This window comes from Pelophylax lessonae (assembly GCF_965119305.1).
Source record: "Pelophylax lessonae genome assembly, chromosome: 2".
In the NCBI taxonomy this organism is placed as follows: domain Eukaryota; kingdom Metazoa; phylum Chordata; class Amphibia; order Anura; family Ranidae; genus Pelophylax; species Pelophylax lessonae.
Genome location: NC_138769.1, coordinates 388,720,086 through 388,744,440, shown reverse-complemented (window position 1 = coordinate 388,744,440; position 24,355 = coordinate 388,720,086). Strand labels below are relative to the sequence as shown.

The 24,355-nt window shown below is 47.7% G+C and overlaps 1 protein-coding gene across 2 annotated transcripts in view; it reads right to left on the bottom strand.

Moving 5' to 3' along the window:
• Nucleotides 1-24,355, bottom strand: part of TRIM37 (tripartite motif containing 37) — a 442,208-nt gene that overhangs the window by 351,409 nt on the left and 66,444 nt on the right. For both annotated transcript variants that reach the window (XM_082244828.1, XM_082244829.1), the window contains exon 6: nucleotides 23,444-23,566. In XM_082244828.1, the coding sequence (XP_082100954.1) occupies nucleotides 23,444-23,566 (123 nt within the window). The remainder of the gene's footprint in view (nucleotides 1-23,443; nucleotides 23,567-24,355) is intronic.

Here is a 24,355-nt window from a genome sequence, read left to right as displayed (position 1 = left end):
AATCAGATTTACAAATCGGTTCAGTCACTGCCAGGAACACCCGAATCGCCCTTACTACATCAGAGGAATGTAAGACAATCTCTTTAGGATGTTTCGGCTTAGGACATGGGGTTTCATTTGAATGAAGATATTGTGTTACCATCCCCGAGACAACCTTAGGAAGGAACAACTGACAGGGTCGCAACACCACTTTGGCCCTATGAATCACCAGGTAAGGTGACTGACAGGACAACGCAGCCAACTCCGACAGCCAACGTGTGGAAGTAATAGCTGCTAAGAAAGCCACCTTCTGCAACAGAGTGAGCAGAGGAAGTTCTCGAATATTTTCAAAGGGAGGCTTTTGAAGCTCTGACCATACCAAATTGAGATCCCACGGAGGCACCAGGGATCGCACCGGAGGAGCCAGATGGCGAACCCCCTGCACAAAAAAATGTGAAACCAAGGATTTTGCCACCAACAGCCTTTTGAAAAATATGGCCAAAGCGGAAAACTAGCCCTTGATGGTGCCCAGAGCCAAACATTGATCTACACCCTAGTTGTAGAAACTCCAAAAGGCGGGACACAGAAAAGGGATGGGGAGACCAACCCCCGAGACTTACACCAAGTAAAGTACGCCTTCTAAACCCTATGATGAACCTTCCTGGAAGTAGATTTCCTAGCTTTTAACAATGTAGGATTCACCGACTCAGACAGCCCTCTGTCCTTCAGCACCTAGCTTTCAATAGCCAGGCTGTTAAAGCCAGTAACCGTAAAGCAGGATGGAAGATTGGTCCCTGAGACAGAAGAGCTTCCCTGAGTGAAAGTTTCCAAGGGACGTCTGCTACCAGTCTTACCAGGCCTGCGTACCAAGACCGGCAAGGCCAGCTTGGTGACACCAGAATGACTGGAATCCCTAGTACCTCGATTCTGCCTAGCAGTCTCGACCGAAGTTGTATTGGAGGAAAGGCGTTAATCAGACAATACTGATCCAAGGGGCCTCCAGGGCATCTGCGTTGTCGCCCAGAGGATCTTGAGACCTTGACATGAACCTCTGCACCTTCCTGTTGAGAAGGGAGGCCAGCAGGTCCACATTGGGGGTCACCCACCAAAGACACAGTTGATGAAATACCTCCAGGTGAAGAGACCATTCTCTCTGATCCAACGTCTGGCGACAGAGATAGTCCGCTTGCCAATTTTTACCCCCAGATTGTACACAGCAGAGAGGGCCGGAACATATAGTTCTGCCCACCTCAAGATACCAGCCACTTCCCGGGCCGCCAGGGCACTCTTTGTGCCCCCTTGAAGATTGACATATGCCTCAGCCATAGCATTGTCCGACTGTACCCACACAGGGTGCCCCTGCAGATGATCCGTCCATTGGGACAGATAAAGCCTGAACGCTCGAACTTCCAGAATGTTGATCTGCAGTCTGAACTCCTCCTGAGTCCAGACACCTTGGGCCAAACATACTCCCAAGACACCTCCCCATCCAGACAAGAGTGGCATTCGTGGCCATTACAGTCCAATACAGGGGAAGAAATGATTTTCCCAGGCACAGGGCTGGGGAGAGGAGCCACCATAGAAGACTGCCTCAAACCCCGAGTCAACAGGATCAGATTGTCCAATGACAGCGGATCCTTGTTCCATTTGGTCAGAATCTCTCTTTGCAGAAGTCTGGTGTGGAACTGCGCAAAGGGAACCGCCTGAAAAGGTGGAAACCATAAGACCCAGCACTTGCATGCAAGTCCTAAATGATGACCGATGGTTGGACACAAGGAGCCGAAAACGCATCCTGTAGCTTCAGAATTTTTATCTGAGGAAGAAACACACGGGCTGACGCTGAGTCCAGCGTCAGACCCAAGTAGTCCAGCTTGGTGGATGGAGTCAGTGCCGATTTCTGAAAATTCAGTGTCCACCCGAACTCCTGTAGAGTTTGCACAGTAATGTCCAAGTCGGCTTCTAGAGCCGAGGAAGACTCTGCAAGCAGAAGCAGATCATCCAGGTAACCAAGTACCATGATCCCTTTCTGCCGTAGCAAGGCCAGAACTGGGGCCAAAACCTTTATGAACACCCGAGGAGCTGAGGCGAGAACAAAAGCGAACACCACAAATTGATAAGTGCTAATTGCCACCGGTAAACCGAAGAAAAAGCAGATGCCCAAAATATTGGAATATGGAGGTAAGCGTCCTTGAGATCGATAGAAGCCAGAAGATCTCTGTGACGAACGCCCATTTGCTGGAACGTTCGCCGCGGGCTACTGGAGGAGTGTGGAGGCCAGCCTCCTGCCCACGGACTATGGCCCTGGCTTGTAGGGGAGCGCGGCTCTGGTTGGGGGTGTATGCGGGGGGACCCTTGGAGTACTGTTACTTTGAATTCAAGTCCCTGTCACCCCAAGCGACACAGACTTTGGGCCTAAGCTGCAAAGGACTTCACAAGCTGAGAGACGAAACAGATGCTAATGACATAAGACTCAGCTTTGGTATACTGGGGGGATGTGTATTGACAGTTCTAATAAGGTATGTTGAGTTTGGAGACGGGCTGTCTGAGAGCCTATGTCTCCTGCTTTCATCTGTTTAGAGGTTAAGTGTGTTCACACTTCTAGGAATGTGTATTCGGCTAGGTTTTGGGTTTGTGGTTTGTTGAATTAATTATGGTAAATGTTGCAATGTCATTCACCTGTGTCTGTCCAGATGGCCAGGTATGTTAATTATGTTCTGTATCCAATACATTTGCATGATGTAATCAAGCTCCTAAAACTGGATATATATTGGAAGTTGAGTTGGTGAATAAAGGGTCATTTGTTTTAACCTTCATCAAGCTGGAGGCTGATGTTTGGGGGCAATTGAGGGGCCAGGACTGCATCACTTGAGATTCTGGGGACCCAAGACAGAAATACTTGGTCCAAGTATTGGGGATCTGTTACAATCTCCTCGATGAAGAAAAGCTACTACCGTGCAAATTGACTCCATCCGAAATTTCTGAATTCGCACAAAGTGGTTCAGAGCCTTAAAATCCAAGATCAGACGAACCTTGCCTTCCTTCCTGGGAACTGTAAACCGGTTTGAATAAAAACCGTGAAATAGTTCAGACTTTGGAAGAGGCACAATAGTTCCTTGTGCTAACGTAGAGGCCCTGTAGCCACTCGTGAGACAGGCGTAAGTTGTAAGGAAAAAACCTTGCCGGAGGCAAGGACCGAAACTCGATCTTGTAACCGAACCAAATCAGCTCGTGGACCCATTTGTCCTGATTGAGCAAGGTCTGCGGATTTGGAAAAAGACAGACACCCCCCCCCCAACCCCAGATGTGAGTGAGGGCGCCCCTTCAGGCCGGTGAAGGCTTGTCTGCGAAACCAGAAGTGTCCGCTTTGGACTTAATATTCCAGTGTCTCTTGGAGCCTCCCGCAAAGTTACGGGTGGATCTCAAACCCTTTTCCTGCAATCCAGATGGACAAAAGGGCCACTTGTGAGCCGAGAAGAAAGGACCACATTTACGACGAGGATCCTTGCCCCTAGCAACCTGTGGAAGTAATGTATTCTTACCTCCTGTAAGACCCCTAATGATCTCTTCCACAGAGGCACCGAACAAACTGTCCCCTACAAAAGGAAGATCAGTCAGCACCTTTTTAGAAGCCTGGTCAGCCAGCCAGTACTTTAACCATATCATGCGGTGAAGGATCACCGCCATCGCAAAAACCCTGCCGGCCAAGGGGGCTGCATCCAAGGATGCATCACAAATATACTGTAACCCATGGATCAACTGATCTGCCAGCTCAGGAGGGCATTGACCCCCTTCCAGATCCTGGCGTAAAATCTTTGCCCATTCCATTAAAGTCTGAGATAGCAAGGTGATAGCAAACACAGGTCTCAAAATTGAACCAGCCACGATGAAGAGGTACCGGACCAGAGCCTCAGCTCTCTTGTCCACGGGGTCCCTAAACGACAGAGAATCCTCGACCGGTAAAAGTGTGGCCTTATTTAGCCAGGAAACCTGAGAGTCCACTGACAGTGGAATCGTTTGTTTCTTCAGAAGAGACTCCTCAAAGGAATATCTCCTAGCGAAACACTTCTGTATTCCAACCATGCATTTCGGGGAACCCCACCGACTAGTGACAATTTTGTCAAAATAGGCAGGAAAGGGAAAACCCTTAGTCACCTTGGAAGATTTGCGAGTGCCAAACTGCACTGGCGTCGCCGACTCAGTATTAGCTGAGTCCTCCAATTTTCCTGCACTGACACAATTAGGGCCTCCACCAGCGCTTCTTTATGCAAGGCTGCGGTGGAGGAGGACTCATCCTCACTATTAGAGCACTCAGCGTGTATGGACGCAGGCCCAGTGGGTTGATTTTCGTCCACGGCGGCCAGATCCACCACAGAATCTGAGGAAGCAGAGAATACAGGTGAAGGCAGGGGGGCGCTTCTTGCTAGGCCTTCTTTGCAGGGCCATATCTACTTTGGATACTAGTGACTGCAGGGCTGCCGTCATGCCCACCAAGGCAGACAGACCCAGAGGGTCCCGCAGCTTCCACAACTGGATCAGGTGGCGATACGTGCTCCAGAAGCTCCATGGTCAAAAAGGGGTTATTCAGGGCCGTGCAGAAATTAGGAAAAAAGTCACATCACTGCACACAGACTACAAGAAAATGGACACCGTTAAAGCTCTATGGGGAAACCAAAAACATGGGTGCTGGACTACACATACATGGCCGCCGAAGCTGGGAATACAAAAACCACAGCAAAATGGCGGCACCACGCGGCGCTGCACGGGACCCTGGACACCAGGGAGAAACACAGACCCCCCCGCAGCACCTAGGTACAGACACCCACCAAAAGGGGGCCAACAGCGGCATCCACCCACTATTCCCTGGCCCCAACACCAGACAAGCACCCCTACCTAAATGCACTCATGCCCCCCCAAAAGGGGCCGGGGGGGGGTCAAGAGGCAAGTGAGGGCACCTCTGCAGGGGGAACACCGCTGTGGCAAAGGGGAAAAAGCATGAGGGGGGAGGTCTATCATCCGTAGGAATTCCGAAAGGAAAAGAGGGGGGACACTACTCGCCATACCACCGTAAAAGGCGGGCGCTACTCTCAGCAGTCCACTGGCCCATCTTGGAATGGGGGTGCTGCGGCCTGAGGTACACTGCGACTCTGATCGTGACCGCTGTCGTGACCAGGGCTATGCGACCTCACAAGATGTTTCACTTGCCGTCCAGTAGGGCTATGTCGCGGCCAACCTAGCGACTCGTGCTCGCAGACCAAACTGGGAAGACCAAAAGGATCCAGAATATGCAGTGCGTCAGTCCGGCTGTTTGTAGTTCAGACAGGAACAAATAAAGAAAAAGTAAACAAATTCAATTCAAAAAGGAAAAATGCCAGGACCGCATATCCCAGCAGAGAGCCAGGTCCTTACTCCTGACTAGGCCGAAAAAACTCAAGTCCTATAGCAGGAATTGATGGTATACCCTCTGGGACTGCCCCAGGGGAGTAACCAAAAAAGGTTTCCGCCTAGTCCTACTCCTGAAGAGAGAGCAGAAAAAAGCCCAAAGGTCTGGAGACCTCCTGAAGCTGTGTCCGTCAGTAAACGAAAATAGAATTTTTGTAAGAACTTACCGTAAAATTATTCTCTCTTATGTCCTCTGACAGTCGCCACCTGTTCAGTTAGCCTTCACGAGTGGGTAATGTGCCTCTCTACAGGAGTAGGCTAGGCAGTGAAAAGGTTAACAAAAAAAGCTTTTACACAACACCTCTAGGGGGCTGTTCCTCAGCTATTACCCATCAGCCACTAGGAGGTGCCCTTTGGTTTCGTAGCAAGCAGTACATGAAGGCTATCAACCCCAAAAAGAAGAGAGGCGGGGGCCGCGACTGTCAGATGACTCTTACAAAAATTTGATTTTCTCTTATGTCCTCATACAGTCGCCGCCCGTTCAGTTAGCCTTCACGAGTGGGATGTCCCAAAGCAGTGCAGGTGTGAGGGGTGGGAAGACGCAACCAGGAAAAGGCAACGTGCAACCAGTTCATAGTCGAAAAAAACTGAGCCAACAGGGCAACAAAAACTCAACAGGAGCCAACCCTGGACAAATACACCGCAAGAAGAGACAGAAACACACGTTTCTGCAAAACAACCGCCGCGCACAAAACTCCGCGGCCAAAGGGAAGCATCCTAGGATGCCAGTACCTCAAATCATTAGAATTTTGTCAAAGTGCGCACACCACGATGACCACGTTCGCTGCTACGCACACCTCAGCCACAGGAAGCCTGATGGTGGAAAGACCAAGAGGCAATGACGGCTCCAGTAAAAATGTCCCCCACAGGACAAAGGAGGGCACCGGAGCCTATAGTGAAGAGGCCCAAAACCAAAGTCCATCCGATCCGAAATGACCAAAGAAAACTGCAGAGGATGCAGCGAAAGCTTCCGAGGGCCCTCGGAAGGACAAACAGGGAATCAGACTTCCCAAAAGACTCCGTGGCAGACAAGCAAAAACCTGACCGCCCGGACCACATGCAAGGAACACAGGACAAAGTCCTTGGGACGCTTGGGCTACACCCAAGGCGGAAGCAACCAAAGAAACGACGATGAGGTGGAAAGCAGACACCACCGCAGGAAGAAAAGATCGAGTGGGTTGCCAGACCACGTTATCCCTATAAACGACCAAAGAAGGGGATCGGCAAGACTGAACCGCGAATACCAACACTCTGTGAACAGAGGTGACAGCCACCAGAAAGGCAACTTTCTGGAACAACACAGGCAGAGCTGATTCTCTGATGTCCTCAAAGGGAGGCCGTTATTTCTTACAACGAACAAAAAAACCAAAGTCAGTCCCCACGGAAGCAAGGGACTGACTTCCGCAGGGGAGCCAGACGACGCACACCTGGAGTAAAAGTGCGAATCAAGGATCTAGCTGCCAAGGGACGCTGGAAAACAACTGGTAAAGGCCGACAACTGACCCACGACCGTGCCCAGCGCCAATCGCTGATCCACACCTTCCTGCTGGAAGGCCAAAACCTTTGCTACCGAAAAGGAGCGTGGATGAAACTCTTGCGACTCACACCAGGCAATATACGCCCTCCAGGTATGATGGTAAAACTTCCTGGAGTTAGCTGTCCAAGCCTTCAGTAAGGCCGGAACAATAGTATCCGAGAGACCCTATCTTCTCGAAAACTTGGCTTTCAACAGCCATGCCGTCAAAACCAGAGACAGTACAGCAGTCGAATCGGAGGGTAGGCCAATACTGGTGCCAGGGCACCACCGACGCGTCCGTGGCGACTGCCAGAAGACCGCGGGTTCTAGCCACGAACCTTCCCACCTCCATGTTGAGAAGGGATGCTAACAAAACCACGTCCGGAGACCCCCACCGGGCTCACAGGAGGCAAAACACCCCTGGATGCAGGGAACATTCTCCCTGGTCCATGGACTGGCGACAAAGACAGTCCGCCTGCCAGTGCACAACTCCTGGAACGTGAACAGCCGAAACGCTGGAAAGCGCAACTCGGCCCAAGAAAAGACCAAGGCCACTGTCTGGGCCGCCCGGGCACCCTCGGTGCCCCCTTTGGCGAATGACATTGCCCTGGCATTGTCAGAGTGAAACACAAACCGGGCGACTTTGAATCAGAGTCATCCAAGGGAACAAGAAGAACTTGATTGCTCGGAGCTCCAAGACGATATCGGCAAGGAGGATCCCCCCACCGACCACGTCCCCTGGGCACAAAGCGTGCCCAAAACTCCAGCCCAGCCCAACAGGCTGGCATCCGTGGTAAACCCTGTCCCCAGCATAGGCAGAAAAGATTTGCCTGGCGCCAGAGCGGGTGACAGGAGCCACGCCAAAAAGTCCACCCTCGTGAGGGGGCTCAAAGATATCCTCTTTGTCCCCCCAGGTAAGAACCTCTGCTGAGAGATCTCGTTGGGAACTGAGAAAACAGAATGGCTTTGAAGGCCGAAACCAGCAGACCCAGTGACCGCCCGCAGGCCCGTAGAGAGGAGAGATAGTTGTCCCTGAAGGACCCAATACCGCCCCGCAGGGTCGGAAAGTTTCCTACCCTGGGAGAAAAAGAAACATTGTGTAAGCAGAGTCCAGGACCAACCCCAGGCCCCCAAGACAAACTGACAGGGTCAGTGCCGACACCGGAAAGTTGATAGTCCACCCGAACTCCTGGAGCGCCTGAAACGTGACCTGTAGATCGCTTGACAGAGTGGCACTCGAGCCCTCCCACAACAGGAGGTCGTCCAGAAAACAGAGGACCGTAATCCCCTTCACGTGCAGCAAAGCCAGCATCGGGGCCAAAAACCCTGGTGACAACCCTGAGAGCCGAAGCGAGACCAAAGGGTAATGTCACAATAGAAAATGCACCTCTCCCACTGCGAAGCAGAGATACCGCTGATGACCTCCGTAGATAGGGATGCGCAGACACGCACCCTTTTAGTCGATGGAGACCAGAAGCCCCCTGGACTCAACGATGCCCCCACCGACCGGATGGATGCCATCCGGAACCTCTGCACCCGCACATAGTGGTTCAGAGACTTGAGGTCCAGAAACAGACGCACTTTTCCCTCTTACCTGGGAACCGTGAACAGGTTGGAATATAACCCGTGAAACCTGTCCCACTGAGGGACTGGCATAATGACTCCTAGGGTAAGAAGCTCTCAAACCACCTCCCACGAGATCATGTAATCGATCGGGAAACAGATTGAGATTTGAAGGAAGGAAACCGGTTTGCGGGGCGAGAACGAAACTCGAGCTCGCACCCTGAATGAAACAGTTCGTAAACCCATCCGTCCTGAGTTAGGGACAACCAGGGTTCCCAAAAAAGTAATGCAGACAGCCCCCCACCCCCGAAAAGGGTGAGGGCATCCCTCAGACGGTGGAGGTCCGGGCAGCCGAACCGGCTTGACCAGTCATGGGCTTCCCAGACCATGGCTTCCTGCGACCGCCTGAGGCCTTGAAGGAGTCACCTCTTTCCCATGCCCTTAAGGCACGAAGGGACCCCCAAAGTGAAGGAAGGACCCCGCCTGGCAAGGGGAGATTTCACCTTTAGAGGTGTGGGGCCAAAGGGTACCCATACCAGCCGTAAGACCTGTGAGCAACGCATCTAAGGCATTCTCAAGAAGCCACATACCCATAAAGGGACATCAGAGACAGATTTTTAGGAAGCGCGGTCAGCTGACCAACGTTCAGCCACAAAAAAAAAAAAACGGAGGATTGCGAGCCCAACCTCAGGAACCAAGCAATCAGAGGTGTCTCGCTCCAAGGCCACAGCACAAAGGTACATCACGGCCTGGGCCATGCTAGTCACCAGGTCAAGGGCAGTCGGAGAGACCGCCTGAGCCACCAAAGCACGCGCGCCTAAGCACCCTGGACCATTCCGTGACAGTATGAGAAAACAATCACTGATGCAAACCTAGGTTCGAGCAGGGAGCCTGCCACCAAACACGTGTCGGGAAAGCGGCTCCACACGCCTATCTGCCGAATCCGTGAACACCGGGGAGTCCTCCACGGGCACCCACGTGGATGCATTTAACCCAGAAACAGTGCGGTCCACCTCCGGTGAAACCGTTCAACAATTATTCACAGCATCCACAAAGGGATAACGGTAATTAAACCGATTCGGCACCGCCAGCATAGGTCATTCACGGTTAAGTGAAAACTCCTCAGGGCAGGGAAAAAACCTGACCAGACTCCTGGGCGTTTTGCGGGACCCGAAGGAAACCCACCAACCTGACTGGGTGGGCTCAGCAGCAATATTTGCGACTGGCCGTTTTTGGAGTAGTGCGTTCAGACAGCAGCAGACCATCCTAGACGCCAAAGTCGCCAGTGCAGCAGATAAGGAGGCCATGGAAGAGGATTTAGGGGTTCCTGAAGCACCAACCAGGTCTGTGGGGAGTTTGCTATCCTGGGACTCCATATTGCATTAAAAAAAATTTAGGACACCGGCCCTTTAAAATCGGCGGTTCCCACGGTGCACAACCGCAAATCTACACTGCCGGTGGAGACCCCTTTAAAACTGCTAAAGCAACAGAGAAAGAGCCATTTTGCAGGAAAAAAACCTGAAAATGAAGGGAAAAGCGACTGCCCACACTAGAGGCCAATTCATGCCCTGAGCCACAATACAATGAATGCCAATTGAAAGTTAATGGGAGGAAGCACTCACAAAATGGCCGCCGCCCCTTACTAGGCGGCCGCCGACAACAAAGAAGGCGCCTGAACCGGCACCCACAGTCAGAAAAATGGTTGCTGCCCATACGAGGCCAGATAGCCTGCCCTCTCCCAAAATGGCGGCTGAACGAACTGCGCCAAATTAGCACAAACCCAGGGATCTGGCCACTGCGGGGACACCTCAGAGGCACCCCCCAGACATACAACAAGCCCCCACAACCCCCCATCCAGGCAATGTGCACCGCACAGCACCCCCCAGAGGGGGCAGGGAGGTAGGGGCCGCCCAAAATGGCCAGGGAGGGGGATACTACAGAGACCACGTTTTCTCTGCCTTCCCCTAGGAATGGGCCCACAACTTCCATATAACGGTCACAGGCACACGGGGGTAGTATCACTTACCATTCCACGGATTGCGGGCTCTGCTCCGACACGGAATACCTCTGACCCTGAGTGGGGGTGCCGGCAGCCAGGAAGGGATGCTAGCAATACAGGGCGTTCGAGTTGAGACATCCCAGTGAAGATGGATTCTCCGCAGGCTCGCCCCCATCCTCAGGGGCACTGTCGTTGCGAGACCTGGACACACCAATGACCTGCGATGCTCATTGGCAGGCTGAGACTCCATAAGAAACTATATTATCCAGCGCTTGTAGTCCTCCAGGGATCCTTCTGACTAACTAGCGATAGTGAGAGAGGAAAGAAATAAAAAAAAAAAAAAAAAAACTTTTTGCAAAGAAAAAGAGAAAAACAGACATAGGTCCCAGCAGGAAAGCCTATGTCCTACTTCTACGCTAAGCAGCAGAAAACTGAAGAGCAGCTCCTAGTGGCTGATGGGTAATAGCTGAGGAACAGCCCCCTAGAGGTGTGATGTGTAAAAGCTTTTGTTTGTTAACCTTTTCACTGCCTAGCCTACTCCTGCAGAGAGGCGCATCACCCACTCGTGAAGGCTAACTGAACAGGCGGCGACTGTCAGAGGACAGAAGAGAAAAAAAAGTGTCTAAGGCACTGAAGCCAGACAGATTGACAGGATCAATAACCTGGAAATGGTAGAAGACTCTGGGCCCCAAAACCACATTATCCCTGAGCAGGGCAAGAAAGGGTGCGCTACTGGACACAGCTGCCATCATGGAGAACATGCCTCATAAAAGAGAATGATGGCAACGAGGAAAGCAACCCTGCCAATCCGAATGGAGGAATGGAGTTCAAAAAGGCAGCAAACAGTGTTGAAAGAACCTAACTGAACAGTCACAGAAGGTAGCACAGGTGAACTACAAAATGGAGACATCACACACAAGTCATAAAAAATGGTAGACTACAGGTCCTGGAAAAAACAGTAGTGTCAAGATTTGTCCTTCAAAAAATACAATGTAGGGATGAACAGTTCAGGAAGATCCCAGTCTCACAAGACATGGCTTCAACAAACACATAGTTAAGGTCACCAACCACAAAGCAGGGTGGTACATCAGTCCTTGGTACTGCAGATCCAAATGGTCTGAAAGAGCCCAGGAAGCATCTGGCAAGAACCTTCTCAGGTCAAAGAACCACATCTGCCAGGACAAAGCCATGAGCAGATTACTAGAAGGATCGCCATATTAATGCCATGGAGCAGATTGAGTAGGATTTGCATGGGCAGAAGAGCACAGAGCAGGATGGACTGTCCCACAGAGCATCCACCTCTACTGGCAGAAGATTATTACACCAGTAAGCAAATCTGTCCAGAACATATCTGAACCAGAAGGTCCACAGCCATCATTCCCTTTCTGCAACAAGTGGTCCAGAATCAATTCCAGGCTCTGAATGCAGAAGCGATCTGCCAGCCAATTGTCCATCCTGGGACAAAACACACAGACCAGGCCAGAACAGACTGTTCTATCCAAGAGGGTAACCTACCTCATTTGCCACCATAAAGTGTCAGGTCTCTTAAAGTGATACTAAAGTCAAAGTCTCAAGTTTTTTTCATTTAAAAATAACAAACATGTAAAACTTACCTGCACCGTGCAGTGGTTTTGCAGAGAGCAGCCTCACATCCACCTCCTCTCAGGTCCCTCGCCATCACTCCTGGCCCCTCCCTCCTGCCGAGTCCCCTTACAGCAAGCAGCTTGATATGGGGGCACCCAGGCCGAGCTGCTGCTCTCTGTGTATCCTCTCTCCTCATTGGCTCACTGACTGACAGCAGCGGGAGACAAAGGCGCCACTCTGTCTCAGCCAATGAGGGAGAGTTTCCGACAGCCAAGACTCTCCTGCAGCATCGCTGGATCGAGATGGGGCTCAGGTAAGTTTAAGGGAGGGCTGAGGGGGGCTGCTGCACACAGGTTTTGTTATAGAATGCATTAAAGTGGTGTTCCAGCTGTGGTAAAAAAATAATGGTAAACAAATACTGTAGCTGCTGACTTTTAATATATACAGTGGGGATCGAATGTTTGGGCAGCCCAGGTAAAGATTTGTATTAATGTGCATAAAGAAGCAAAGGAAAGATGGAAAAATCTCCAAAAGGCCTCAAATTACAGATTAGACATTCTTATAATATGTCAACAAAAGTTAGATTTTATTTCCATCATTGACACTTTCAAAATTACAGAAAACAAAAAAATGGCATCTGCAAAAGTTTGGGCACCCTGCAGAATTTATAGCATGCACTGCCCCTTTGCAAGGCTGAGACCTGCCAGTGTCATGGATTGTTCTCAATCATCGTCTGGGAAGACCAGGTGATGTCAATCTCAAAGGTATTAAATGCCCAGACTCATCTGACCTTGCCCCAACAATCAGCACCATGGGATCTTCTAAGCAGTTTTCTAGAAAACTGAAACTGAAAATAGTTGACGCTCATAAAGCTGGAGAAGGCTACAAGAAGATATCAATGCGTTTTCAGATGTCAATAGCCTCTGTTCGGAATGTAATTAAGAAATGGTAGTCATCAGGAACAGTGGAAGTTAAAGCAAGATCTGGAAGACCAAGAAAAATATCAGACAGAACAGCTCGCAGGACTGTGAGAAAAATTCCAAAACCCATGTTTGACTGCACGATCCCTCTAGAAAGATCTGGCAGACACTGGAGTTGTGGTACACTATACCACTATAAAGAGATACTTGGATAAATATGGTCTTCATGGAAGAGTCATTAGAAGAAAACCTCTTCTACGTCCTCACCACAAAAATCAGCGTTTGAACTTTGCAAATGAACATAATATAGACAAGCCTGATGCATTTTGGAAACAAGTTCTGTGGACCGATGAGGTTAAAATGGAACTTTTTGGCCGGAATGAGCAAAGGTACGTTTGGAGAAGAAGGGGCACAGAATTTAATGAAAAGAATCTCAGTCCAACTGTTAAGCATGGGGGTGGATCAATCATGCTTTGGGGTTGTATTGCAGTCAGTGGCACAGGGAACATCTCACAAGTAGAAGGAAAAATGGATTCAATAAAAATTTCAGCAAATTTTGGATGGTAACTTGATGCCATCTGTGAAAAAGCTGAAGTTAAAGAGAGGATGGCTTCTACAAATGGATAATGATCCTAAAAACACCTCAAAATCCACGGGGGATTACATCAAGAGGCGTAAACTGAAGGTTTTTCCATGGCCTTTACAATCTCCTGACCTCAACATAATTGAAAATCTATGGATAGACCTTAAAAGAGCAGTGTGTGACAGACAGCCCAGAAATCTCAAAGAACTGGAAGACTTTTGTAAGGAAGAATGGGCAAAGATACCTCAGACAAGAATTGAAAGACTCTTGGCTGGCTACAAAAAACGTTTACAAGCTGTGATACTTGCCAAAGGGGGCAGTACAAGATATTAACTCTGCAGGGTGCCCAAACTTTTGCAGACGCTATTTTTTTGTTTTCTGTAATTTTGAAAGTGTAAATGATGGAAATAAAATCTAACTTTTGTTGACATATTATAGGAATGTCTAATCTGTAATTTGATGCCTTTTGGAGATTTTTCCAAATTTCCTTGGTTTCTTTATGCACATTAATACAAATTTTTACTTGGGGTGCCCAAACTTTCGATCCCCACTGCAGACACTTACCTGTCCAGGGAGTCCGCAATGTCCGCACCCCAGCCGATTTTCGTAGCCTCTGCCGGGTGCTGCCGCCGCCATTTATTCTAAGGGAAACCGGCAATGAAGCCTTTCAGCTTCACAGCAGGTTCCCTTTTTGCGCATGCGCGAAGCACGCTCCGCACTCTCATTGGTTTGGCAGCAGGTGAAGGGGAAAGGGGACGGAACTTCTGAAGGACGGCATTGCGGCGCTGTCTCCCAGAAGTAGAGAAGGGTACCTGTCAAAACAGGTACCCATTTCCCTCCTCCCCACTGAAAGGTGCCAAATGTGGCAAACGAGGGGGGGGAGGAAGCAGATGAGGGGAAGTTCTACTTTTGGGTGCAAATCCGCTTTAATATAAAAAAAAAAAAAAACTTCTGACTTTACAACCACTTTAAGCGATGAAGTATGCTGCTGCCATTGGGTTGTCCGACAGAATTCAGTATGCATGACCCTCTAGTCAATTTTCAGCTTAGTAGGGGTAACAAAATTGTTCCAAGTTCCATTACAACGATTCAGATGACCAAGTCATCTGCACCACAAGGCATTCCGGCATCCAGGACACCATCACACCCAGTCAGCCTGGCAAATAATAGGAGGGTCTTTTGAAAATAAATGGGGGGGGGGATATTCCCCAACTCCAACGTTGATCTCCTAAATCACCAGGACAGAAAACACCTGTTCTTCTGTCTGACAAGTGGTAAGACAGAACCAAGCTGACCCATTATTAACAGCAAGTTGGGTGGTAAAAGGTCAGAGTGCAACCAAATCAACAGAACTGTCCTTTAGGAGGATACTACTAGAACCTTAATGCAGAACCACAGACTGCAGCCCCTCGACCACAGCACTGAGTCTTAGACAGGAAGATAATGTTCCTCCTGGGAAGGAATGCTTAGGTTCAAATTGTGCCTAGAAAAATCTCCAGATACTCCAAACAATGAGTCAGTTTCAGCTCTGAGATTGGAAGACTCAATAGCCCACTGAACTTTTAGCAAGACCTGTACACACCCTGCAGCATATAGTCAGTCAGAACTTGTACCTACCATATCCCTCCATGAAATCATCCCCAATAGGAAAGATCTGGAATTGTAGAAATCCTAGCACAGGGCCTGAACCTAGGAGACCGCTCAGAATGCAGAAAATCAGCCACAAACCAGAAGGGTTAGTGGCCCAAAGCAATTTGGCATTAACCTGCAGGAAAAGATGGAGACATGGAAGCATGCATCCCATATGTTTCCAAATGTTTGAAGATCCCCTTGATGAAGAGGGGCTTAATTAAACAGACCTTGGGAATGCTGGCAGAATGGTTTAAAAGAGGGCGCTAAGTGCCTTTAGAATAAAGATGGGGTAAATACCCTCACCTCATATGGTTCGAAAACAGCAAGACATTGTAGTAAAACCCAAATCACCAAAAGAACATGGGCAACAGCTTCTGAATCAAAAAAATCTGCAAAGGTTGCAAGCAGACTGCAGGGCAGTGTGGAAACACGGGCATGCAAAACAAGATGAAGCACGAAGGGGGAAAAAAAAAAAAAAAAGCAGAGCTCCAAGTATAGCCCCTGTAGCCATGTCTTGACCCGGGACACAAATGATGCTCACAACCAGAGGTTTACAAAGACTAACAGATGTTTCCCCACTGAAACAAAGGCATCCATGCCTGGAGAATGTAGAGACCTAGGATACACAAGTGAAGTAGAATCCCCACTCAGGTCTATCTGTAATGATTAAGTTTTGGAAAAACAAAATAAACCCTATGGTGCCTTAGAGCTAAGGCAGACGAGCCGAGCAATTACATTCCCCGATGACATCCAAGAAGAGAGGGTGTTCCTAGAAGGGCATGTGCTAAAAATGGTTTTTACAGACCTGTGCCACAGCCTACACTTGACCAAGAATCCTTATGTAGCAGAGTAGTAGTATGATCCACGATATCTCCACTGGTAGTCAGGCACAGCATACAATAATCCTGGTAGCGTATAATATTCCCAACCCTCCAATAACCAGACGACACATGGCTTGGAGGTCAAAACTAGACTGCCTTGTTTATTGAAAAACACAGGGATCTACACTCAGCCAAAACCCCTCCCTCTTCGAGACATTCCACACACAAAGCTGAACATCCCATAATACCTTACTCTGCCAGACAGAAACAATAGGACAATAGAAGGCAGGTATTTAACAATAACAAACCCCCACCCATCTCCTGAGGGACACTGCTCAGACATATGATAGTCCCAAGTGAAAGAGTTCTCACTCTCTCCACATAAACCACACTCCAAACACTTGGTTCTTAAAAGGTATACACATGCAATAAACATAATGCATATACGAAGGACAATATCCAGTGGCTGCGTTTGCCACAATGCTCCCCCAGAACCAAGCCGGCATACACAGTCTGAACCTAACGGATCGGCTTGGGGATGTCCGGAGGAACGCTCACAGATCACTTTTCAAGGTCCGTTTGTCGGGATAACCCGTCAGCGTTGCCATTCAGTTTCCCAGGGCGGTAGTGGCTAGTAAAGTCATAAGGTTGTAACACCAAACTCCAGTGCAACAACCAGGCTCAATACTGTTCTTAATCCAAACATGGAAGCGTCTGGACCTCAGAAGGCCATTAGGTCTCTGGGATATTGGCCGGGGCTCTGGACTGGCAGGATCGCTGAGGGCAACTGGCCTAGATCGTTACCCAGTAAGATGTCGGTGGGAAGCTCCCGTATCAACCCCACATCAATCAGACCTGACCCGGCGCACCAATTCAAGGGGACCCTCGCAGTGGGTAGTCGGTGTACTGCTCCCCCTGCCATCCGTACCACTGCTGAGCCTCCGGTTCGGGCGGCATCTGGAACCAGGTGTCGCTTGACCAAGGTGAGAGTGGCTCCCGTGTCTCGGAGACCTTGAGCGGGCATTTCATTTAACTGGACCGATTGTAGATAATGCTGTTGGTTCTCCGTAGCGGCTTGCACCGGGTTAGCTTCATGAAGGGTACCCCATTGCTCCTCGGTGTGTTTGAACCTGGGTACGACTGGGGAAACCTCTGTGGGATAGTAGGGGACCGTTGTCCGTGCTGAAGGGGGTGACCCTGGTCGGATCCACGCAGCTTGGTTCCTGCTCTGGGTACAGTCTCATCGATAGTGCCCAAACTGCTTGCACCTGTGGCACTGTACCCCACTGCGGGACGGGTATCTGGGTGTCTGGAGGAGTTTTGCCCTGTCTGTGGTAGTAGTGGTCCTGTGGTGCGAGCCTGCTGCCGGGTAACAACCGAATAGGCTTTGTGGATGGTAGATTGGGGAACAAAAGCTGACGTCAGCTCCCCCAGGTCGTTGCCCAAAATAACGTCTGCGGGTAAATCCTGCATCACGCCCACCTCCACATTCCCTGACCCAGCTCCCCAATTCAGGTGAACTTTCGCAGTGGGAACTTTGAAAATGGCTCCCCCTGCTACTCGCACAGCTACAGAATCCCCAGTGAGTGGTCTGGATGCAATAAGGTGATTCCGGACCAACGTGATGGTAGCCCCAGAGTCATGTAACCCTTCTAGTTGTCTCCCCTCCATGTGCACAGCTTGTCGGTGGTTTTGTCGATTGTCCGATGCCGCTAGGATGGGGTTAACCTCGTGTAGGGTGCCCAGGGGTTCCTCTATTTGGATTGCTGTGGAGAGTTGTAATGCAGGGGCTGCTTGGTAACAGTATACAGCGGCCCGAGGTGCTGGTGTGTAGCCCTGATTCGGCCAGGGCTGACTAGGCCAATTCCGGGGACAGTCTTTCTGTATGTGCCCCATTTGGTTGCAGAGATGGCACCGGGTATGGGCTCGTGGTTGGTACCTGGGGTACTGACTGTTACCTCCTCCTGAACAAGGGTGTGCTGGTTCGGTGACAGCTGGTCGGTGATAGGGTTGCTGGGCAACTACCCTAGGCGGTGGTCGTTGTTCCCGTCTAGTGTCTTGGTGCTCATCTGCTAATTTAGCAGCCTCTGGAAGGGTGCAAGGTTTACGGTCCCTTACCCAGAGCTGCATTTCTTGAGGTAGTCTCCGGAAAAACTGCTCCAACAATAATAATTGCAAAACATCCTCTAGTGAAGTGGCTTGTGCTACATCTAACCATCCAGTGGCCGCCCCGTGCAAACGATGGGCAAACTCAGTGTGGGAATCTTGGTCCTGCTTTTTAAGATCCCGGAATTGGAGTCGGTATGCCTCGGAGGTGATGGCATACCTGGTCAAAATCGCCTGCTTAACTTTCTGGTAGTCCCGGATGTCGGCATTAGGGACTGCCCGATACGCATTGGCCGCCCGGCCAGACAATTTCCCAGCCAATATCTGTACCTGATCCTCTGGGTCAATGTTATGTAACTGGCACAGCCTCTCGAAATCTTGCAAATACCCATCTATTTCTCCCTCCGTGTCCGTGAAGTTTTTAAATGCCTGGTACGGTATTTTGGGTTTACCTTGCGGCATGCTGAGTGGAGTTGGGTGTACTTGGAGAGGTTGTGGCTGGGGCCCCCTTTTGGCCATGATGTATTCATGTACATCTGCTGCGACCCGTTCATGAGTTTCCATTGATGGGGTACTTGGATACAACGCTATCCTGCTGCGAAATGCCAGTTCAAATTCTCGGTCTGTTTCTGGCCTTGCATCCATGGTTGCTCTGTCTTCTTCCATGAGTTATTCGATCAGTGTCGCCTTGGTTTTGTTGCTGGCTATCTTGCCTCTAGCAATGCTTTCATTGTCTGCAGCTTTAGCCGTGTATAATCCGTTCCCATTCACCAGCCTTTCGTGTAGTTTTACGTACTGCCGAACTCCAGTTTCATCTGAATGGTTTCTATTTCTCTTTGTTCGCATGAATACTGCCAAACGATGCTTTACTGTGTGGATAAAGATCCCGTCGCTTGCCACCAATTGTAGCGGAGTAGCAGTATGATCCACGATATCTCCACTGGTAGTCAGGATCAGCATACAATAATCCTGGTAGCGTATAATATTCCCAACCCTGCAAAAACCAGATGACACATGGCTTGGAGGTCAAAACTAGACTGCCTTGTTTATTGAAAAACACAGGGATCTACACTCAGCCAAAACCCCTCCCTCTTCGAGACATTCCACACACAAAGCTGAACATCCCATAATACCTTACTCTGCCAGACAGAAACAATAGGACAATAGAAGGCAGGTATTTAACAATAACAAACCCCCACCCATCTCCTGAGGGACACTGCTCAGACATATGATAGTCCCAAGTGAAAGAGTTCTCACTCTCTCCACATAAACCACACTCCAAACACTTGGTTCTTAAAAAGGTATACACATGCAATAAACATAATGCATATACGAAGGACAATATCCAGTGGCTGTGTTTGCCACACCTTATATTGTAGACCGAGAGCAGGCACCCATGGGATAGGCAGAAGACAACCACTAACACTCTCGCAAAAGTTCAAGGGTGCTGACATAGGCTCCCAGCCCACCACAAAATATAAAAGAAATGTAGAGGGAGGATATATTTGTCCAAATGATTCCAGACCAAGACACAATTGGATTCCCACAGAAAACATGTATGCAAAGTATGACTGAACACTGCAGGGGCAGGCCACAAAAAAACAAGTCCTTAAAAGGGAGAATGGCTGCAAAAATCTGGTTGGAAACAAGAGCCCAACATAGGTCTCCCAGTCCCCATAGGGAGTAGCAGGTGCATCAAGGTTTAAGGCTTCAAGAGTCCCAGGAGGGAAACAATACTAGTAGAACCTACAGGGTTCTCACCAGTTGGAGGTGGTGCACCCTGAAAAGCCTGGTAGCTAACACAGCCATCCATGACTCTGCAAAAAAATATTGAGCAACAAGGATTTGATAGACTCCACGTCAGGTAGCATCACTGCAGACAATGGTGTAGGTGCCACAAGGGAAGCAGACGGGGTAGCTATAACTGCTCCAGGTAAGAAAATGAAATATGCTCATTATCACTATTCAGTATGAATATCAGTATTCAACTCACATTATGACCCATAATGCATGTATAACAGCAGTGAGACTCTACAAGTTATTAACGAGGGAACCATACCCAACAGAGCTGAAGAAACCCCTGCAGACCGTAGGGACCTAAAAAGTGGACAGCATTCCTGGCTGTCAGGGACAGGGCCTGGGAGGAAGCACAGCAGGTCACTCTGAGAACAGATTAACTATAGACTCACAAGAAGGTAGAATCAGCAAGAAGCAAAGAGGGGATGATCAATCCCCACAGTTGTCCAACTGCTCTTTTTCTAAACAGGGAAGGCGCTAGGTGTGATGTCTATGAGCGTCTGCCCATTCACAGCTCTGACTATTTTACACATGACAGCCGACACCCACCCCAAACATAGCTGCCAGAACTCTGGTAATGGTAGGCATGGTGCAAAATTTCAAATAGCTGGACACAGTCAGGTGCCACCCATTAGGCTGCGCCTTTATTTTTTTTACCTTGTGCAAATAACCCCTCATATCCTTTACTGCCAAGGAATAAGGCATGTTGGCCTCTGTGTGATCTGTAGTTGCCATGGTGCTGCACATGTGATCAGCTATGACACCAACCATTTGATAGCTTGACAGTTTGGTTGAGGGCCAACATAAGCAACTAGCAACTTTATCAGCATTCACGGTACCCTGTGAATGGAAGCGTTTTGTTAAACAATTCAATTGATAGGTTTATTTCAACTTTAAGCTTTTGGAATTCTTCTTAGACAGGAAAGGTACTGACAAGCTTTGTTTTGAGTCTTTGCGTTGAAAAAAACCCGGGCATAGAACTGTTCTGATTTGGGGCACGCAGATGGATCATGATAGGTCATAATCATTTGACCATCAAAACTCAGCAGCTTAATATTAGACACCACTTCCACATGTGTAGCCCTGTTAATGTCTGGACTGGAAATAATGCAGAGACTGATTTTTGTAACCCATGGTCTATACCAAAGATAATTAAAGGTTACTTTTCATTCATTTTATTATGTGTAATATTTTTTACCAGCACTATATCAGGAGGCTTAACTTGAGCCTGTGTGTACTATTTGTCACAGTGCCCCACTGAATAAGTACACATCCAGGAGGCAACGCATATTAAGGAGCCAAATGATTGACGTTATCCCGCGGCCACTCCAAATTACACGCCAGTGAGCTGGTGAATATGTTTTGAGTTCTCAGCTAGCATGGCTTGAAGTGCCTTTTATGCAAGTGTGATTGCATAGGTTTTAATTGGAAGTAAATAAGCAAACCGAGAACTAGAGGTTATGTTTTCCGTTTTATATTGCCGTGATTCCATGAAAGTACCTGTGAAGGAGAGAGCCAGGTTAAGATAACTGGAGGATACCTACACACACACACACACATTTGATTATACCCCTAAGGGAAACCGCGAGTTTAGACACTGGTAAAAAACAGCCATAACTGGAGGTGAGCGGCCAGAAAACACAGGGGGCTGATTGTACGGGAACTTTTTTGGTGGAAGAAGTGGATTTATGGACTTTCAGGAGATTGTTCTGCTAATAATCGGGACATATGCTTCTTTTTCCAAGGTATTGACAGTTATATTGATTGAATGGAATATTATTAAACACTCTCATATTATTTTGCATTCACACTTTGGATAAATTATTGTGTTACATCAATTTGAAGGTTTACAGTTTAGCACTAGAAATAATTGCACTGCAATGTTCGGGAGGTTTACGTGTGTAAAATTTGTTTTATATATTACTCATAAAGCTTTTTTTTCTTTTTTTTTTTTTTTTAAGCACCTCAATATACAGTATCATACAAATCTAGAACAGGTTAATGGCTACATCTAATATTGACAAGTTCTTTTATAAAAGCAGCTGGCTATTTAAAACATAAATGTATTTCCAGTATAGTAAATACTACAGCGCAAATCAGAGAGAAAAACACTTTCTATAAATGTGTTTACATCCAAGATTAAGGTTAGTGAAAAGATGTTAAATTTAACAAAAATGAATACTCATTTCTCAAAAATCAAACCAAAATATTAATTCATTGGGCTGTGAAAATATTTTAATTTTTTTTGCACTTAATAGGTTTTGCACTTAAATTATTCACTGTACACATGCTTGACAATATTTTGGTTTGATTTTTGGGAAATATGAAAAATATGAAAATAAATTTTTATTCAATTTAACATTTTTTCACTAACATTAATCTTGGATGTGAACACATTCAGCCCTGGTTCACCTTAGTGCGATCACAGAGATTGCATGTAATTCGGATCGCACTGCTCCTAAATTACATGCGATCTCATGTGCGGTGCAAATTTCAGCAATACACTTTGTATGGCTGAATTTGCACCGCATCCGCACTAAACACGCACCTGACCCTTTTTTTTTTATTAGCAGAATCGGATTGCATAGTGGTTCACACTAGTGCGATCCGATTCTGTGCGAACTTGCAGATCACACTGCGATATGCGATCGCAACTGGGGGTGTCGTTGACTTTTAATTGACACCCCCTGCGTATCGCTTATGGCAGTGTGAACTGCCAGGGGTGCGGATGCGATGCGGGATCACGCTGCATATTCGCAGCATTCCCGAATCGCACAAATGTGAACCGGGACTTTGAGAAAGTGTTTTTTTCACTGATTTGGAAATTATTATGCACTGTGGTACAGTATTTAGTATTTTTGTGATCACCGGGTGATGAACAGCTGCATATAATTCAGTAGTATTTACATAGCGCAGGGAAGACATTTTTTGTTATTTCCAGTATAGTAGTGACATACTTTAAAGAACCTTATACATACTTTGTCAATACATATCAGTCCTTATCACACTTTTTCATGTCTCATTTTTAAACAGAGCCCTTTTGTTAATTTTTTTTTTGGACAGGAGACAGTGCAAATGTGCAAGCCAAAAAACAATTCAGCAAAAATATTCTAAGAAAAAGCTGTCAAAGAAAATTCAAACAAAATGCCAGACACTTATGCACGAGAAATGGAGAACAAACTGATGTAAATATAGGTTAAGGGTAATTCACTGAGAATATTCATCAAAAGATGCATGCAAGAGACAACTTGGGACAATGTGACTACCTACAGTATTTTTTTTTTTTTAACTGACTGCAAAGAAAAAAACATCCTTTGGAAGAAACTGCTTTGCGGGTTGGTTATTTAGGTGCGTTTTTATTATAGCTCACTGAATTACTGTGATGTTTAATTTATCTTTAAAATGTTTGAAAGGGATGGACTGCATTATACAGTCTGCTCGCTGTACACGATAGATGCTCAACCACCAATAATAAAATTGTATTACTGTATAATGAAATCTTACCACTTCTTGCACAAGACTAATGAGTTCCATTAGCCGCCGGCGAAGTTTGGCCACCTCTTCATTTACTTTTGTGACATGCTGCTCATAAATTTCAGCAAGCGGTTTGAAAGTATGTCCTCCATGCTAAAAAAAATAAATAAATTATATATTTAAAAAAAAAAAAAAAATCTTAAGTTATTTGTCAACATACACTTCTTACAGCTACACTTACATTTCCAAATGGGAGAAAGACCTGCAGTGCACTAAAGCCCCCATTCACACTTGTATGACTTGTCATGCGACTCTGGACCCCAAAGTCGCATGACAAGTCACACACCATGTTTCCCTATGATAACCAATCATATTTTTTGCAACTAAGTCGCAGCAAATTCAAAGTAGCTACTTTTAGATCTGACTTCAATGTTAATCAAGGTCCATTGACGTCAATGTAAACCCTTAAAAAGTTGTATGAAAGTCGCACCTGCATGATATAGATGCGATTTGGGTGCGCCCTGTGAACAGATTTCCGGCAATTAAAAAAAATTAAAAATAAAAAAAAACAGTGGGGGTCCATCAGGTCTGGTTAGGATTTTAAGGGGAACTCGATGGCAAAATGTAAAAAAAAAAAAAAAACGGTGTAGTATCCCCCCAAAATCCATACCATACGGTTCCCCATCCGGGGAGGACATCCATGACGGAATATAGCTCAACAGGTGTCTGCCACTTACAAGGCAGGTCTAATTATCCTTATCTAAACAAAGTATTCCGCAGGACCGATACAAACATACAGGAGCGTTTGTATTTATACTCCGTGTGAATATCGGCTCCCCCATTTATGAGCTCAGTGACCGTCTCTTAGTCCTCCTCGTTATAGTACCAAAAGAATTCAGAATATACAATGTACAGACAAAGCAATTATTAAGCTCCAGACGA